Here is an 18,387-nt window from a genome sequence, read left to right on the forward strand (position 1 = left end):
TCACTATAAACCGACACAGTGCATTAATACTACTCCCAGGAGGTAAGTGGCACCTGTTGGCCTACTGAAACTAAACACCCTGAACCATTTTCCAAAAACCCAACCCTCCCTCACTACCCCTCCGCCACACCCCATCCTTCCAAGGTACCACCCTGCTCCCTGTGAATCACAGAATCTGGTGACTCTGCACGTACGTTTGAAATGGTTAAAATGTGTTTCCTGGCCAGAGTGGAAGGGGGCGAGGGCTCCGCTATGCCAGGGGGTCATCTCACCACAGTGTACTTAGCCCCCAGTTATGCTGAGTGTGGAGCCAAAGATAACCCCCCACCCCCCACCCCTAGCAGTAGCGTGTATCTGGTCCCAAGGCTAGCAGTTGCCAGGCGGGAGGGTATTTTTAGCTTTACTCAAATCACCTGGCTTGAGTTGCAGATGACACCCAGCAAGTGTCTATACAAACACACACACATTTGAAATTAGTGGCCCTCCTGCAGTAATACTACTGGTTAAACGACATGGCAGGATAAACAAACTTGTAACTCTGCAAGCAAATGGATTCCTGGAATGGATCCGGACATATGGCATTGACTGTAGGTGCATCACACGCAGAAACACACAGGCTTCACCACAGTAAAATACCATCCAACATGCAACAGAGTTAAGATATTTTAAATATGACGTTCGCATCCCTCCGAAAATCTCCATATTGGATTTGGAAAACAAGAATTCATGAAGTTTAGCAGCCAATAATTCTTCAGACCCTCCAAACTCCTCCTTTACACCACAGCAGTAAATAGTGAGGTCACTAATTTGACTCGGAGACGTACCGATCTGGCAGGTCTTGCCCGTCCACTCTGGAGGGCAGATGCATTCGAAGCCGTTCTCCATGTCGATGCAGGTTCCGCCCTGAGCACAAGGGCCAGAGGCACATTCATCTGTGTCTGCAACACAAATAAGGCCGATGTTAAAGAGTCACATTCTGCACTTCTGTCTGCAGGTACCAATATGTTCCCTCAGTTACTGCTCCTATAGTACCGGTAAGGATTTCATTTACAATGACCATAACAAAGGCTGAGAACAACATCAGCTGCTATTTAGAAACTCAGATGCGACCACATTTCAGTTGCATGTCTGAATAGATGGTAAATCTCATTGGCTCATCTCATCTGAGGAAGCTGAACTTCAGACCTTTAGCACAGGTCGGCCCAGACCAGCCCGCCGGACAGTGACACTCGAAACCCGATGGGACTTCGTGGCAGGTTCCTCCGTTGGCACAGGGGTTAGACATACAGGCGTGCTCCGCTGGGACACAAGACCACAGGGCCACAGTGAGAGAGGAACATGGAATTTTTATTCCAAATTGTCAGAACCAGAATCTTGAAAATCTGGACTCTAAAGCTGGTTTTTGGTTCATTTCAGTTGCAGACTCACCGATCTCACAGTTCTTTCCAGAGTAGCCGTCTGGACAGACGCAGTTGTACTCATCTGGCTCTGTGTTCATACACGTCCCTCCATTCTTACAGGGCCGGTTGGTCCCACAGTAGTTCAGATCTGTGGAGGAAAGAGCACTGACATAACCAAACACATCTGACAGAAGAACCATGGTTGAAGGTTCCCAGCAGTAAGTGCACAGTTTTTTCTGTTGCGCACAAAGACATAACTTACAAACAATCAATCAAAGTATCAGTTTTTTTCTCACAATGTGTCTTCATGAAGCTTTTTGCATGTTTTATTCCATTCACTGGAAAATCCTGTGCTCACAGGGAACATTAGGTCTTCGCTCATTTTGTCAGTTTTCAAATCAGTACTACTTCATTTTGACACTGCATGGAGCAGAACAAATGGCTGCTTTACATTCAACAATTTAAATGTAAGTAGCTAAACTGACAAAAGGTCTTTTTGCTTGTTATATACAGAGGAAATTATTCAAACATGATCCTTTCTAATGAAAAAGCTTTTTAGACAAGAGCCGACATGTCTTCAGGAATCTATGTGGATATCTCACGTTGTTTTGTTTTTTCATGTAGATGTGGTGATACTGAACAAGAGATAAAACCACGTTCTGAGTCGGACCTTTATCGCAGAGCAGACCTCCCCAGTTCTTCTCACAGCGGCACTGCCAGGGCTCTTCGCAGGTCCCGTGAACGCAGCCGGGGTACGGCAAACACTGGTCACAGAACGGGCCCTGCCAGCCGTAGTTACACCTGCAACACACAGCACAGAGTGATGGGCTGCACGTCTCCTGCTCTCTCTTTATTCATCCGTTTCTCCTTCTCCACTTCCTCCTGGATGCTTTTCTGTTTTTGCTTTTGTTAAACTGATCTGGAATCACAAAAATCATGATTGTCCCCCAGTAACTAACTCCGCTATCATATCAGCATTACAAGTAAAACCAAGGTCAGACACATTTTACTAGTTTGGCTAAAGGAAAATGTTGAATCCAGGAGTTTTTGGATTCAAATAGGATTTGGATTTGGATGCTTGTGCCACCGGTGATTGATCAATGGCACATAGAGAGAACAGAGTTCAGCGGGTGCAACAGTGGCTGAGTGGGTTTTCAGAAGAATAAATGTCTCTTATTTCACAAGCACAATGAGAAAATCTTTTTATTTACAGCTCCAGCCTGAGGCAGTATCAGGCACACAGATGCACTAAATGATGCAGGAGGAGTTAGCCATGAAAAACAGTCATAGTTGCGTAGCGTTAACAAACAAGTCATTTAATACTTTTACAATGTGTGAAAGCACAAAGCACTTGGTGTCGGGCATCGTGCCATCTGAAGGTCTGCTGGTAAACGAGAAACGATCAGTTGAGGGGAAGAGAAGAGCTGAACATGCGGGACACACACACCGTGAGCAGGAAGGTTCAGAAAACACAGGCGTGTCCACTGAGCTGCAGCTGGAAGTCACAGCGACAATTAGCCGGACAGAACAGACGTGAACGACACGTTTGCTGCAGCTCCTCAGGACACACAGCACCAGCAACTGTCTGAGTGTGTATCTGAATTTAAAGAAAACAAGTTATTTGTTCATCTATTTTATTTTAAATGATCTGAAATATGTTCATCAGATCACATGTTGGCGTCTTCTTTAATCAACCTCCATATTTTCAAATGAAATCACATAAAATAAAGAATCTGGAGCCAAAGTCAACAAATTGTCATCAATACTGGACTTTACTGAATCTCTTTGCACCTTTAAGACTTTCAGGGCTGAAGAACAGACAAAATGCTGAGACGCGTTTTATTCTTGCGGCTGCACTTCTTCACGCGTCGTGTGCGGCTCTCGGTCGAGGTCAGACTTGGAATGGGCGGCGGGTTTGAGGAACGAGGGTTCATCGTGTCGAAGGGGGGGGCCAGGGGAGGGTTAGCTAATCTGTTGGTTTATGGCAGCACTCTGTTATTCCAAGGCCAGCGGTAACTTCGCCCCACCTGTTCTGTCATTTCTCCATCAGGGCTATTTTAGGGAGCAACCACTACCACCGCCCCCCCACTCTGCCTGACAAACACTTCAAAATGGATGCCGACCAAACACTTCCCTTACCAGCGGGGAGACGCTGTAATGTGTTGTAGTACGCTGGGTGGCTGAGGACAGTGACAGACTGGAGGGACATGCTGGGGGGGGGGGGGTGGATCCGGTCTGGGCGCTGGACCTCAGTCCTTTTTAGGAATCAACTGATATGTGTCTGTGGCATAAAGTGTCGGATCATATTTGTGTATTCTCTGACCAGTTCACTGATTTAAATCAAGATTTTACCACAATCTACCTGCGTTTCATTCTTTTATACTTGAATTTAGGTCATTTTTCTAAACTCTGACCTCTGCAGGAGGAACAGAATAAATCAGTTAATAAAATGCAAAATGTAAAGAGGAAAAGAAAAATGAGAGAAGAGAAGAGAAAAAGGTAAATGGACTTTTATTAGCGTCTGAGAAAAACTCAACAAAAACTCTTTTCTCAGAAAAATGACAAAATAAAAAATGAGGAATGAGAAGGCAAAAGATTTGGCAGCTTTTGAAAAAGCTGTTGTGAGTTTGGAGTCTCTATCTGGGTGAGGTGCTTTTATCAAACAGTGACTATCAAAGATTCAGGTAATAAAATGCTGCCAGGACCAAGTTCTGGTTTTGTTAAAACATGCACAATTTGTAAGCTGAAACGCCTTTAACTGCACGCAGGCAACTACTTTAATCTGATCTCACTCGGTACATGGAGCCCAGTTATGTGCATGTGTGTGTGTGTGTGTGTGAGTAACAGTGCTGTGTATTGTTTACTACAGTATGTGTTGCTGTCCAGCGCTGCGGTTGGCAGCGGTGCCCTGCACACTGTCAGCCATGCAGCGGCGGCGGCAGCGTGGACAGTCTGTCTGGCTGCAGTGTGGGAGAGCAGGGAAATGGCTTTGGGCAGCCACAAGCAAAGGGTGGCATTACCCACAAGCCCCGTCGCCGGGCTGCTGCCGTCCCATCAATGGAAGGGGCGGAGGGGGCCAGCCAGAGCTGAAAATATCCCGCCTTGCCCACAACCCCCGCCCCTGCTGCCCCTCAGACAAACCACACCCGGGAGACGGGGCGGTGGGCAGGGGTAGAGGTAGAAGGGGCAGTTAGTGTGTGTGGGACCGCCGAATTATTTACAGGCGAGCCCTGCAGCCGAATCCAGCAGACGGACTTAGCCCGCTGTTGCCTAGCTACATGTTTAGTAGTGTCACATGAGGGAGCGTAGGTTGTGAATGTGCTGTGTGTAAGAAACAAGATCCCCAAAACACATTTTTAGTTTTCTTCTGCCAGGCTGAGACGCTTTTTTCCTGTTTTTTCTTTCTGTCTCCGGCTTTAACCCTTCGCTCTCCGGTTTCTCTGTTTACTCCCAGTTTGTTTCCTGACAACTTGTTTACTCTGGATTTTTGCAGCTGCGGCTCTGAGACAACATTTTTCAATGATATAATTACACAATTATATAATCCATAATTTGTCCTGATCAAAACAATGAAGATGAGCTTCACCCTATATTACATTAACATAAAACTGTGCATGCATTTCTACAATAAGTGCAGTAGGTCAGAGTTGTCATGTGACCTGTGCTGGACACGTCTGGGTATTAATTTTACTAACCAGTTCAATATGACTAACCTGATCAACCTGCTGAATGCAAAGGAACTCTCTCCATATCTGAAGCCTTCTGACCCAAATGTCATTTGAGACATGAACCCATCCTGAAGTGATTTGCTTTATTCCCGTCTCTTTCTCATTCTATGCTTTTATCAGGTGTGTGTGTTTTTGCTGCAGCACCTGCTCATACGTTTACATTGTTAATGCAAACTGATAATGCCGGTGTCGTTAGCGTCAGTGTAACATCTGAACTCACTGCCTGCGTATCCATCTTCTCCTCAGCACTGTTTGGGTAGACAGCATGTGCGTGTGCTCCTGATTGTCATGAAACTCCAAATCACATGTTGAGGCACATTCCAGGGTGTTGCTCTCTCTTCCATTCCTCCGGCCATTTCCACTGAGAAATGTCAGCTTTGTGTTTTTTAACCAGACCTAAACTAAACCAAACCTGCCTCGGTCTAAAACGCTCACCTCTCTCCCCCTCTGCCACCTCTGCTGTCATTTCCAAATACTTGGCACAGTGTGTGTGTGTGTGTGTGTGTGTGTGCCCACAGTCTGGCTTTTTAAAGTGTGTCTGAATGTACAGTTCAGTTCCACATGTAATCAAACCCAAACCTCTCTCCACTGCCTCGTCTCACAGCTGAAGTAACTCAGTACACTTATTCAAGTACTGTACTGAAGTACAATCTCCACATTGTGCTACTTCATCCTTGGACTTCACTACATGTCAGAGTCAGACCTTGTACTTTTTCCTGCTCTGCATTTATCTGAGCACTTTAGTTCGTTTTCAGAATCAGATGGATCCAACAAAATACAGACTGATCATCAAACTTCATTGATCCCTGGTGGGAAATTCTCAAAATATTATATAAATAAATAAATATAAATTTATCAGAGCTGTGACTCCATCTCCAGTTGGCAGCAAACGTTTCAGAGGCGAGCTGCACCGTGCTGAATCATGTGTTTGGAGAGCGAGTGACACGTGTCTGTTGTTAATGTAGGAAGCACAGTAGGGTCGGCATCATTATTCTCCTAACCAGGTATTTCCTCATGAGCTGTTTGTGAGTCCAGAGTCGGTGTAAGTGAGAGATATTAAAAAGTGGCTTCTCTTATTGCCATGAATATTATTAATATTAACACAGTTTATATAGATTCGCGTTCAGACTGTGAGTTTTCTATCCTCAGTTTAGGTGGGGTTGCCCCCGCTCCCCCCACTGCCCCCAGCATCCCTGCCGACCTGTTGTCAGTGCCAGCCATAACAAGGCCCAGGACAGGACAAGGTGATGTGGGCTGCAGAGATTAGGGGGGGTGGACAGGAGGGGGTCTCTGCTGCTGGAGGAGGAAGCAGCAAAAAACAGACCTCACAGACCTGTGTGTCTGTCACTGCATTTGTGGGGACATTTTTGAGCCTAATTACACCCACTCATGTGAACATTTGGCAAAATTAGGTCCTCACTTTTTCAGACTCCTTGGTTTTAGTATTAGGGTTAGAAATTAGTTTAGTTTAGGGTTGAGTTAAGACACTTAGTTGTAACGGTTAAGGTTAGCGTAGGGGGCTAGTGAAGGCCTTATGTTAATGAGTGTCCTCACAAAGATAGAAATATGACTCTGTGTGTGTGTGTGTGTGTGTGCAGACCAGCTTTAGAACAGGAAGCAGAACAATGGCTTCTAGATCACAGTGAAGCTGAGGGATGAGGGGGGGACTTCACAGAACTAGCACTGGGGGGTTGTTCGGTGTGGAGCACGAGTTGGGCTGCTTGGTATGTTATCAACAACACACCCACCCTCACCCCTGCATCACTCTGTCGTGTCACCGCTGTTATCCTCATTAAGCCCTTTCCATCCAAACAAGACCATATTTTAGCTGCCCTGACAGCGACACTCCGCACCGAACAAAGTGGAACAAACAAACAGAGACAGAACGAGAGGCGGCTTACTTGCAGTCCCCCGGCACGCTGCATGTTCCATGCTCGCTGTTGCATCCTTGTTTGCAGATGGCTTTTGGGAAGGAAAAGGGAAAGAAAGTGACATGTCTGTGCAGAATCTGTCCCAGAAGCATCATTTCACATCCTACCTTAAACCTGCAACATAAAACTGGATTTGGATTTTGGTCTGGGACTTTGTTTACCAACTGTAAAATCTAATTTCCTATCTTTCTGTGTTTGGGAAAAGCAGAGGATCTTTGCTGTGGTTACAATGGACGGTGAATCATTGTTGTAAAGCTGAAGGTGTCTCCAGCCCTGACCAGAGTTTCCAAACATTCTTCACATTCTTCCACAGAAACACATGAACTTCCATGAACTTCCTCACATTTTCCGAAACAGGCAGTAAGAAAGTGGAAACTAGGAAAGCTAGTGCGTTTAAACAAACATGTATTTAGGGCCGTATATTCTGAGTCTTAACTAAGAGCTAAAAATAAGGTGATATGTAAAAACACATGCAGCACATAAACCTTCCTACTAAATAACAGCAAATCTGTTGCAAAATTAGCACCTCGTCTTTATTTTCTGCACATTTTCCACTTCATTTTTTCATTTTAGGCAGTAAAAGGTCAAATGAATCAAATGATTCTTAAATAGAAATGAGTTCCTTAAAAAACTGTACTGGAAAATAAAAAATAACTAATGATCCTCTTAAATAATGGTCATTAAGGAAAACCTATATTTCTTTGTGCTCTTAATCTGAATTATTATAGTTCTTACTAGTTGTTATTATTTTTCCAGATGTAATTTGTGCTCTTCTGGTAACTCTCTTGTTTAAAGATCTCATTCACCTGTTTTGCAGTCGGGCCCTGTCCAGCCCTCCATGCAGCCTCTGTTTCCAAGCTGATCACAGACGTAGTGGCCGAAGTAGTCGTCGCGGGGTCGGCAGACTTTGTTGCACTTCCTGCCGTAGTAGTGTTCATCGCAGCGCACACGGATGGCGTACTCAAAGGTGGCAATCGAACTTTCATGCACCACGATCTGCTTCTCCTCTCCGGGGTCGATCATCCCTTTGTGGATGCTGCGCTCGATCAGCAGCTCGTCATCTGGACAAGAGACAGAAATTCATTTATTTAACTGTACGTCCTGAGTGTTAAGCACTGGACAGTGATGATGGGCAGATTTTCTGAGACTTTATTTCAGACTGGTGCAGGCTAAAGCAGCTTTTTCAGCTCTACCCAATGACAACTGACAGGTCGTATCAGCTGTTGAAGCTAACTAAAAGCTTTCCAACCATTTATCTACGTACATTTCCAGACATACTAAAAAGAAAACCCTCAGCAGGTCAAGAATTTGGGTCAGTACCATAGAAAAGTCAAAGCCACAAGATATCTGAATGACTTTCCAGGGAGGAGGACTGATTGAGTTGTGGGATTTGACCCAATAACCTGTTGTTTAGTAAGATTAGACGATCCACGAGCCTTCGAAGAAAGCCTGTTAACACAGAGCAGAGGGCAGGTGTCACCTCTGGTCAAACGCCACTATCGTCCGCCAGGAATGAGGAAGAAGAAAAAACTTAAAGGAAAAAGGGGGAAGAATAGGAAAAGTCTGCAGGCACAAACAGAGGGTGTAGGAGAGAGGTCTGCAAGGGCTTGATAACCCAAATGCTTTTTCAGTTTTCCTGCTTGGTGAAACGCTTTTCTGTGCCCGACTCCCTCCCTCACACACACCCCTACCCCGCAGGATATCCAGCTCCGACTCCATCGGAGCCAGGCCGGAAATAATAAGAGACAGGGAACAGACGAGGAAGGGCGACATAGGAAAGGCCCTTTAGCTTGTTCTCTAGGAGCAGAAGCACCACGACCCAGCAGCCACTGCTGCTGCAGCTTTCACCACAGGGGGTGACCTGGACGGGACCGAGCGGGAAGGAAGGACTCATCCTCACTGCTCGTGGTGGTGTTGTCTTCAGCACCAAAACATCCAGGGTTAATGGGTCAAATCCACCAAAAATAACTAGAAACCACCGTTGTGGACAGAAAACAACCAGGTTTGCTACTGTTAACCCTTCGCTTTTAAAGCATAGAAGTAGGAAATTACTATCATGTTATATTATTTCAGACATCTGAAGTGTTTAATGTTTAGATTTTAACACACTTTAAGTGTTTTAATATCATCATCAAACTGCAGAAGTTGTAGCAGAGATAAAACCCATTTTCACGCTGTCCTGATTTACTGAGTCTCACTGCGAGTTAACACACTGCCACAGATTTCAGTCCTACACCCACCACCTGAAACACCCAGGCACTCACTCACTGCTGTTCATCTCCAGCAATTAGATATAAAAATATGGACCAATCATGAGCTCTCCCTGTACTGGAGGAGCCACGCTAAGAGAGGCTGTTGTTAGGGAGAGCAGGAGAGAGAGGGCCATATAAAACCGGCTTATATAAACAACGAGGGGCTTCAGATCTGAGCAGCTGATCGTGTCAAGAGAAACACGACCGTCTGTGCCTTCAAAGAGGAGATTCATTTTAAAAACAAAGAGACTGGTTTATCCAACCAGACACTCCAGTTTTCCTCCAACATGCAACAAGCTGCGTGCAACTGGAGCGATTTGTCGGGGGGGGGGGGGGCCGTGCTGTGCAGCTTTGACCTTTGACCTCTTTAGACAGCTGCTAAAGCTGCGATCCCTGAACTGGCTTCAGTTAAAACCCACCAACACCTTCACTTAAATGCTTAAATCTAAACGTGTGAGTACAAACAGTCAGAGCTGCTGCTAACTTCACACAGAAGATTTTCCACCAATTTCCAGCAGCAACTTTAATGCTACTTCTGTGATCACCTTATTTTGGGAATATAAAAGAAGTCGGAGTCTTAGAAGGTTAAATCTCGGCCAAATACAAAACAACTGATCAATCTGGCGACAACCGGGCTGTGAGCAGTGAAGGAGTTTCATCAGAAGGTGAAAGTAAACCAGCCCTTTTCTTTGTTTCTTATCCACTGCATCACTTGGTGAGCCCTGAAACTGATCGTGGGTATTGATAACAGACGGATGAATGCACAGATGAAATAATTGGAAGGAACACCTGGAAAGAGAGAGCATGGCAGAACATCAGGTGCCTTAACCTGGTTGTTAAGGCGTACCTTTGTTTTGGCAAACATCTTCCTCCAGGTGATTCAACACCCTGCTCCCAAACTTTTACAGCCATTAGTCAGGCTCTTCTTTTTCTTAAGGTGAAGTGATAAACCTATAATTTCACAAATATTTCGAAGAATACATAAAAGTGGCTGAAATGACCAGCGGGTTCTCTGTTTCTGTGGACTTGTTTTAACCTGCTTCAGACAGATGGAATCAAACGCATCGAGACGCTTGACGTCGCGTCATCGAAATTACAGTGCACAAGAAACTGCACTTTCAAATACCGTTCTTAACTTTATAATAAATCATTTTATTACTGGATGCGGCCTAAACACCTCGACCAAAGAAACACTCCCACCTTAGCAAAGCTGCAAATTACTGCTGACATCAATCTTGAGCATTATGAGCATTGAAAAGATGCCACTTTACTTTTCCAGCACTTTATCGGTTTAGATTGTTAGTCTGTGGTAACTGGTCATAAATCAGGGCAGACAAGATTAAGTGGAGGTTTTGGTGCAGATATCAAAAAAGGTTCTTCCAAACAAGGGTAACGTGATAAGGCTGGTAAGATTTCCATCCAACCATCTATTCTCTGTACTGTTCTGTCCAATCCACGATCACAGAGGGCTGGAGTCAATCCCAGGAGACACTGGGTGAGAGTTTGAAACCAACTCAGTTATTTCGTAAACAAGCGTATGTGGGACTGGATCAGAATAAAACACGGTGTGTGTTCATGCTGATGGAGGAACATGCTCAGCCAGACTAACTCTTCTCCCATTGTGAGGTCGATTCCCAGGCGGCGGGCCAATGGACGCAGAGTAAACCAATCAGAGAACAAACGATATGACGCAAGCAAAGTGACAGTGAGACCAGTGAATGACGTAGTTCTGTTTTTGTTGTAAAAACATGAGAATACACGGTGTGATCACCAGGTCTGTACATATTTTTGACAAAAGCCAGTTGTAGAAAGGTTTTTGGACTTGGGACTGGAATTTAGAAACGTTATGAACCAGTCAGTGCGTATGTGCAGGGCTTGTTTAAATCTGATTGGCCAACCACCAGCACGCAGAGCGTCAACAACAGCTCCGTCCTCTGTTCTCCTGCCATTTGTGTTTTGTTTTTAAACAGGCAGGGACTTCCTGAAGCATAAACAGGCTTCACAAAGCCTTTTTTATAAACTGAGGCCTCTCCAACCTGCTGCCCTGGGACTCACTCAGGTCCTCTCAGAAAATTCACCAGCTGCTTGGAGGAAAAATCCAGACCTTGAGCCACAGTCATTCTTCAAGGGATCGTTCAACAACAACGCTCAGATTGACTGTGAGCTAAAGCAAATGTTATTTAAAGAGATGTCTCCATATTTAGTTTGACCAACTGTCCCAAATCCAAAGATAATCAATGATAAAAACTGATGTTGATCATTTATGTCATTCTAAGCAAAAATGTTCAAATTCTCTGGTCCCAGCTTGTCAAATGTCATTGATAGCAAATTAAATATTAAGGTTTGTTGGTTATACCAAACAATCTGAATGTCCATTTGAGCAGTTAGGAAGATGACCTTGGCATTTTTAGCTATTTTTATGACTGACTGCCTGTTTCAGCACTAAACTGTGCTCTCCTCATGAGTGCTGTAAAAATACTTTGGCAAACAATAGAAAATACCATAGGAAACCCCTTTAACAGATCTGTGATACTGGCAGTTTCTCACTCTCCAGCTGAGCCACCCAACCTGACTAACTTTAATTAACTGAGGACTGTGCAGCTATACTGCATATGAAAATACAATAGAGTCCAATCAGGACTTGTGCTGGCAGACAATCAGACGGCTCGCAACGGGCAAAACAGAACTTGATTGGGACCTCCCAGCATTCTTATTCCTGCACACACCTGAGCCACAACAGATGAGAAATCTAACTATGCTACAGTTTCGCTAATGCTCGCTCTACCTGCGTGTAACACCCACACAGCTGCATGCGGCAGGTTCATGCCTGCTCCCTGACATCTGTCCAACGTAATTCCCGAAAATGTAGGAGATCCCAAACTGAAGCAGAAACACACAAGCGACAGAAAGTAACACGTAGTCCCAGGGGAACACTCATTTTGCTCATTATATAATTCAATTTACAAATAATCCATCAGGACACCTGGCTGCTCACTGATCCAGGGATCAACCTTGTGATCACAGTCTAAGTCTATAAGACTTTCACTGCCCCCCAGTCCTCTCCCCCCTGACGACTAATGAAGCATTCATCCCTTCATCCATACAGGTGGTCAAGCAGGCAAAGACCTAAGCGGCCCCCCACCAGAGCTGCAGTCCAGGCTGAAGCGCAGCAGAGTGAATGCCAGCCTGTCGCAGTGTTTCGGGCAGTAGCCAGACAGCTGCTGGGATGCTAATTAGGAGACAGACATGAGAGCAAAGAGAGGGGGACAAAAGAGAGAGACGTGGCCTGTAATTAATGGCTTAATCAGGCGATGCTTAATATAGAAGAGAGCTGAAAACAGCCTGAGTGACCCTGAAGAAGGTGAGAAAAGGGACATGGCGGTAGAGGAGCGCAAACAAACGACCCGTCAATCCGATCAGATCCCTGCACAGGCAGTTCAAGTGGCAGCTCTGGGTTTTTTTGGATGGGTGTTTATGTTTTATGATGTCAAACGACATGATCACACAGAGCAACGACCACAAAGATGGCACAGTTTGTACTGGCTGCTTGGCCAAAGTGGTTTCTTCAAGCTGACGCCTGCTCACTGAAACTGCTGCGGCTGTTCGGTCATATCATGCTTGAAACAAATTCGTTTTTTATGACACACGTGTTTGTAGCTGTTCCAAATAGCTGCAACCCTAACCCAAAGAAGGTTGTGGGTGAAAATCCTGCCCAGACAGAGACGTGCGAAACCCGAGGAATAATGTATATGGGGACGACGTGTTTCACGCTGAAGTTTCTGTTTTTACCTGACTGCAAAAGAACGTTTCTTTGGGGTAAAATGAAACTGATGTTTAGTTGAGGTTAAATGATGCACACGTTGGGAGAAGCTTTAGTGAAGACATTCATCTTGTGTGTGAAAAGTGACAGATGTAGTGGATGAAAAAGGAAAAAAGAGCTTCAGAAAGAAGATTATTCCCTGCCTGCTTTCTGAAGGGACAACCTGAAAATCACCTCAGCCTTTAGGGAGAGCCACTTCTAGGGATGCACCAATACAGCTTTTAATTTCCACTGCAGATTCTGTTCCATCACGTGTGGGACCCACAAAGTTGATCTAATCTAATCTAATCTAATAATTGAATGACTAAAACCTAAATACGTTAACTAAGGGACTGTTCACTGATCAATATAATCACACCTCAGACGTATCTTACACAAACTCAAAACTTCTAACACTGAATTCAACAACACAGGAAGATCAGAAAACAGCATCTATCAGGTACCAGAACAGCTGTTATAACAGCCCATTGTAAATCTGAACAAATCCATATGTGGAAGAAAAAGAAGGAAGAGGCAGCGTCAGTTGTGCTATCATTAGCTGCCCGCGTTCTCCACTGGCAGTAAAACACAATAAAGGCGGTGCCGGCAAAGCAGGTAGGACGACGGCTGAAGCCACTACACCATCCAGACCCCAGAATCAGCTCACTTAGAAAGCGAATCCCGCGTTGACTAATCACAGATTACATACCTTAATTAACCCTTCTTCCTGTGTGTCGCAGAGCAAAGCCAAACAGAAGTGACACCAGAGGAGCATGTGTAAACAGGATGCAGCCGTTTACCAAAGATATCAGCGTGCAGGCAGAAGGCAGGTTGGAACCAAACGTACTGGCCTCTGACTGCAGTTCACACGCTCATCGCTTTCACTTGGCAGGAATTCTCCTCACAAACAAGCACTAACATTTTTGATTGCTTACATACGTTTTCATACCAGGCATATTTGGGATACTAGCTGTGCTGCAACACACTTCATCTTCATCATGTGGACACACTGTTGGGCAGCCACCAACCTCAGAATCTACCACTCAGATATTTCTCTTGATTAACCTGAGGTAATTTCATCCATGACTCTACCAGGTTGATTATAGTGATGGTAGGATTCCCAGTTCCCCAGGAGTCCTGGAACAAACTGGATTAAGACTTAACAATGGGTGAATCCAATGGATGGTTGGGTGTGAGGCTCATCCAAGGCCTCGAGATGATGAGAGTTGTGTTTTACATCCACTGACTTTCTGATCTTTCCATTGGCACCATCGGTTCAAACCATCTTTAAGCCTCTAAGATGAAGACACTAAAATCTTTCCCATGTGTCAATGACCCTTTGCTTTTGAGCCACCCTCAGGCTAAAATATCACCTTCAAACCCAAGAGTCTAGAGAGTCTAGTCTCTCCATAGGCTCAAAGTCTTCTGATCTAATGACACCATGACACCTTCTCTCACTATGTTGTGTTTTAGACTCCCAGTTCTGTCTATGTGACATTATTATTATGGACAATACTGAATCAGAAATCTTGTTGCTGCAAATCTCACAATTACAGTGAGGTAATTATCATAATCAGACAAGACTGGAAGAACCAGCACATAAAATAAAAAGACCTGATAAATTGCATATTCTCATGTAACACAGTGTTTAAAACAGTCCAGATGGGTGAGACTTACCATTGCTGTGGGTGCCGTTGTCCCTGTCCCACGCCTCCACTATCACGGTGTATGTACGCTGAAACACAGAGGGGGGGGGCAGAGGTTATCACAGTGCACACTAATACAGAAACACACACACACACACATACACACACTCCTGCAGAAACTCAGATATGCCCAATTCAAGACAGAGACGTGCACATGATGTGGAGTTTACACAGAAACTCAGATATGTGCCGCCGTCACTCATAAACAGACACACGAGTCCTTTCTCACACACACACACACACACACACACACACACACACACACAACACACACATCTGGCATAAAAAGGTGAGTAAACGGTGGGAAAGTAAGTCCTGTTCCCACACTGCTGTCACTGATTAGCTTCCATTAGCCTGGGGCTGGTTAACAGTTCTGTCAAAGAACCAAACATTTACCTGGAAACCAGCAACACACATTTTAGTTATTTCACCAGGCTGGTCTGTTGGTTATGATACCCAGCAGCCAGACGGCCTAGTGATTTATTCGCCTTTTCCGTCACATGGTATTGATCCCAGAGGGCGAGCGCTCGTCCTTCTGGTTCTTCTGCTCCACAGGGAGGTCAGCACCCCTGGAACTAGTAGGGATTTGATGACTTGCTCGAGGGCATTTTGTGTGGTAATGCATTGATTTCCAATGGGAAAATTAATTTTTCCTGCCTTCTCCACAAGGATCCGGTAGGGATTTGGTTTAAGTGGCACTACGATGATGGAATCAATACTAATCAGTCAAAATACAGACGCCCAGCTAACCTGAGAACAGACGGTTATGGTTTTATGAAATCTAAAAGAAATCTCTAGAACAGTTTTACACTCATGCACATTAAGGCTGCTGTGCACCGGTTGTTTTGCTTTGTGTCCTCAGAAACGAAACCTAGATGAAGATATATCAGAGTGTGAAATAAGATCTGAATGAAGGTTTTTTGAGGAAGCAAATGCCATGCAGATTGTTAAAACTGTGGCGCTATGGTGCAGTGAGAAAAGGCCACACAATAAGTGAAGCCATGTTCCTGTCCAAGAAGTGATAGATGAATCAGGAGTGAGTGGCAGGACGCATGTGAACGATCTTTCACTTGTATTATTTTATTCCAGCATGATGAAAAATACAGATCGAGAAAAAAAAAAAAAAAAAAAACCTTCTGAGTGTTTACATGTTCATTACGGTAAAACAGCACATGCATTCTTTGTTGTTCTGATTTAATAATTAGTTAAATCTGTGCAATTTTAACTCCTTTCCCTCTCACTGACATTAAACTGCTTTAGACTATTTGTGTAGTTAGAGTGAGAAAAGAGTTGACCTTTAAAACTGATTAGTGAAGAATAATTAAACCACAAAACCATGAATGTGACTGTGCCAACTTTCAATCCTGGACACCTGTGGGTTTACAGGTCAGTGCAAACTACTGTGCTCCATAATGCCAACGTTATAGAGATTATCTGACAATATTCAGGGCTGTGATGTGGATCCTTCGTGTAAAAGCGCAGCATGCCTGCACACTATGTCCTAAATTCTGGAGGACACGGACTCCAGCGTCCCACAGCAACAAACTCAAACTCTGGATTGTTTCAGGTGCAGGGTTACTTTTTCCTTTTTTTTTTCCACGGGCATCAGCAAACAAACTGAGATGGAGCTTGCTGTCTGTCAACTGCATGGGGCTGGACGAGCAGCTGTGAGTTCCCATGACCCAAGTCTGACTCGGAATGACTGAGGCCTGCAGTCTGGATTACAGGGGAGGTTACACAGCGGTTCAGGGGGAGATTAGAGGCAGAGAGTCGACAGAGCTAAAGTGCTTTATGGTGCTTTAAAAGTAATTTTAAGGTACTCTGTGTGGAGAGACACAAGGATGAGTCAGATTTGAGACTGTGCTGTTGGAAGTGGTGGGTAGTTGCTTTGAGGTGCATGCACCACAACCAGGGTTGGAGCTGGTTGTTCAAATCCGGCAGCATTTTCCTCCTTAAAAGTTTGAGCAGGTGAGAACGATGATGTTCACAGGGTAAATGCACAGAGACGGTCCTCACTAGAGGGGAAAACCAGCGTACCTGACATCACTAAGAAGCAACAAAACAAAATGCAAAGCTCCAACTAATGATTATCTTTATTTTCAATCAGTTGGATAATCTACAAAAGGTCAGAAACTACAATTACAACTTTGAATATGATGTGATCAAGCACCCTGGACTGTCCAGATACTCAAGTTTAGACACTGTGACTTTACATGCATTTGTCCTATTACGATTGTGACACATTGATATTCCGAGTAACGTTTTGACTAAAGCATATTCCCCAAACCCAAAACACATGCCAGTACAAAAACAGCTCAACTGGTCAGTGGTGGTGCCATGAATCATTTCAGTGATTGCACCAGCACTGATGTTTACTGGCTCCAATATGTTTTTCCCAAGTAAACAGCACACAAACATCTTGAGGTTAAAGTTCCTCTGAGCGTGAAAAAAAGATGCTGCTCACATTCCTGCTGGATGTTTGTCCAGATCACGTCAAACTGAGGCTGGTGTGCTGCATCCCCCTCCTCTCAAAACCCAGTTAATGCCTTCGGTTTGCTTAGTGTCATTTTTGGACACATAGTCAACCAACAACAAAACCCAGTCATCAGTCCATTTTTCAGGCAGGTGCTGGGAGCCTGTAACTTCCAGAGCGAGCCACGTGCTTTCACAGAAGCATTTTCACAACCTCGTTTGTTACCACCTACTCCCTCTGAGAGTGTTACACCACCAGCAGTCAGCAAGAGGCGGCCTGGATGTGGAGGAAGCCATAGCTGAGCAGTTACATCACCAAAATAAGAGGAGCCACGGACACCGTGGTGGCTGTGGTCTGCGCTTACAGATCGCAAACTTTTCTTCCTAAGTCTCCAGTACTTAAATCAAACATCTAACTGGGAAGCTGTTTTCCACACTGTTACACTATTGTTCCAGTTAACAAAATGCAGTTTCCACCCGATCGAGATCAGTTGGTTGCGGCAGCGTCTGCACACATGGACACGTTTTTATTAAATAAAGTATTTAACAGGTGCAGTTTCTAATATTTCACATCCGTTAACTGGAGGGAGTGTGAGAAAGAGAAACATCAGCTTTATGCTTCAATTATGTTTAAATATCTATCATCTTTAATAAGAGCCACTTTTTTTTTCCATTAGACCTGGTCTGTCACAGACAGTCACCTGTCTTTATGAGCTGGACCTCATAAATGTGTCTCCAGTCGCGACTGGTCAATTAATTTTGTAATTTCCTACCTTAAGGTGGTTAAATGCACAGACACAGTTTTAAATACTAACTAGTGCCAGCCATCAGTATTTCTTTTCTCCTACACTCAAATTTAAGTACTTTAAGGAAAACTGGGGGAAATGCTGGTCATTGAGGTCAGTCTACTGGGGCTGTAATGAGAAAACCAACACATTTCATTTGGTAAATCACATAAATAAAGTGCTACTTCAATTTTGAGAGACAAGGGAGATGCAACATTTGACTCAACCAATGAATCCTTATGGATCTGAAGTGGCTCTGCCTCTAAATGACTGAAACATTCTGCAGTAGCTGTGTAGTGACATAATAAGTCATA

General features: G+C 44.4%; 1 protein-coding gene across 2 annotated transcripts in view; it reads right to left on the reverse strand.

Annotated features, from left to right (window-relative positions):
• Positions 1-18,387, reverse strand: part of LOC113125143 (protein jagged-2-like) — a 44,659-nt gene that overhangs the window by 14,526 nt on the left and 11,746 nt on the right. For both annotated transcript variants that reach the window (XM_026298464.2, XM_026298456.2), the window contains exons 3-9: positions 14,788-14,845; positions 7,866-8,120; positions 7,030-7,090; positions 2,071-2,201; positions 1,429-1,548; positions 1,186-1,299; positions 825-938 (exon numbers count right to left, since the gene is read on the reverse strand). In XM_026298464.2, coding sequence (XP_026154249.1) covers positions 825-938; positions 1,186-1,299; positions 1,429-1,548; positions 2,071-2,201; positions 7,030-7,090; positions 7,866-8,120; positions 14,788-14,845 — 853 coding nt within the window. The remainder of the gene's footprint in view (positions 1-824; positions 939-1,185; positions 1,300-1,428; positions 1,549-2,070; positions 2,202-7,029; positions 7,091-7,865; positions 8,121-14,787; positions 14,846-18,387) is intronic.

Source organism: Mastacembelus armatus, chromosome 22, assembly GCF_900324485.2.
Source record: "Mastacembelus armatus chromosome 22, fMasArm1.2, whole genome shotgun sequence".
Lineage (NCBI taxonomy): Eukaryota > Metazoa > Chordata > Actinopteri > Synbranchiformes > Mastacembelidae > Mastacembelus > Mastacembelus armatus.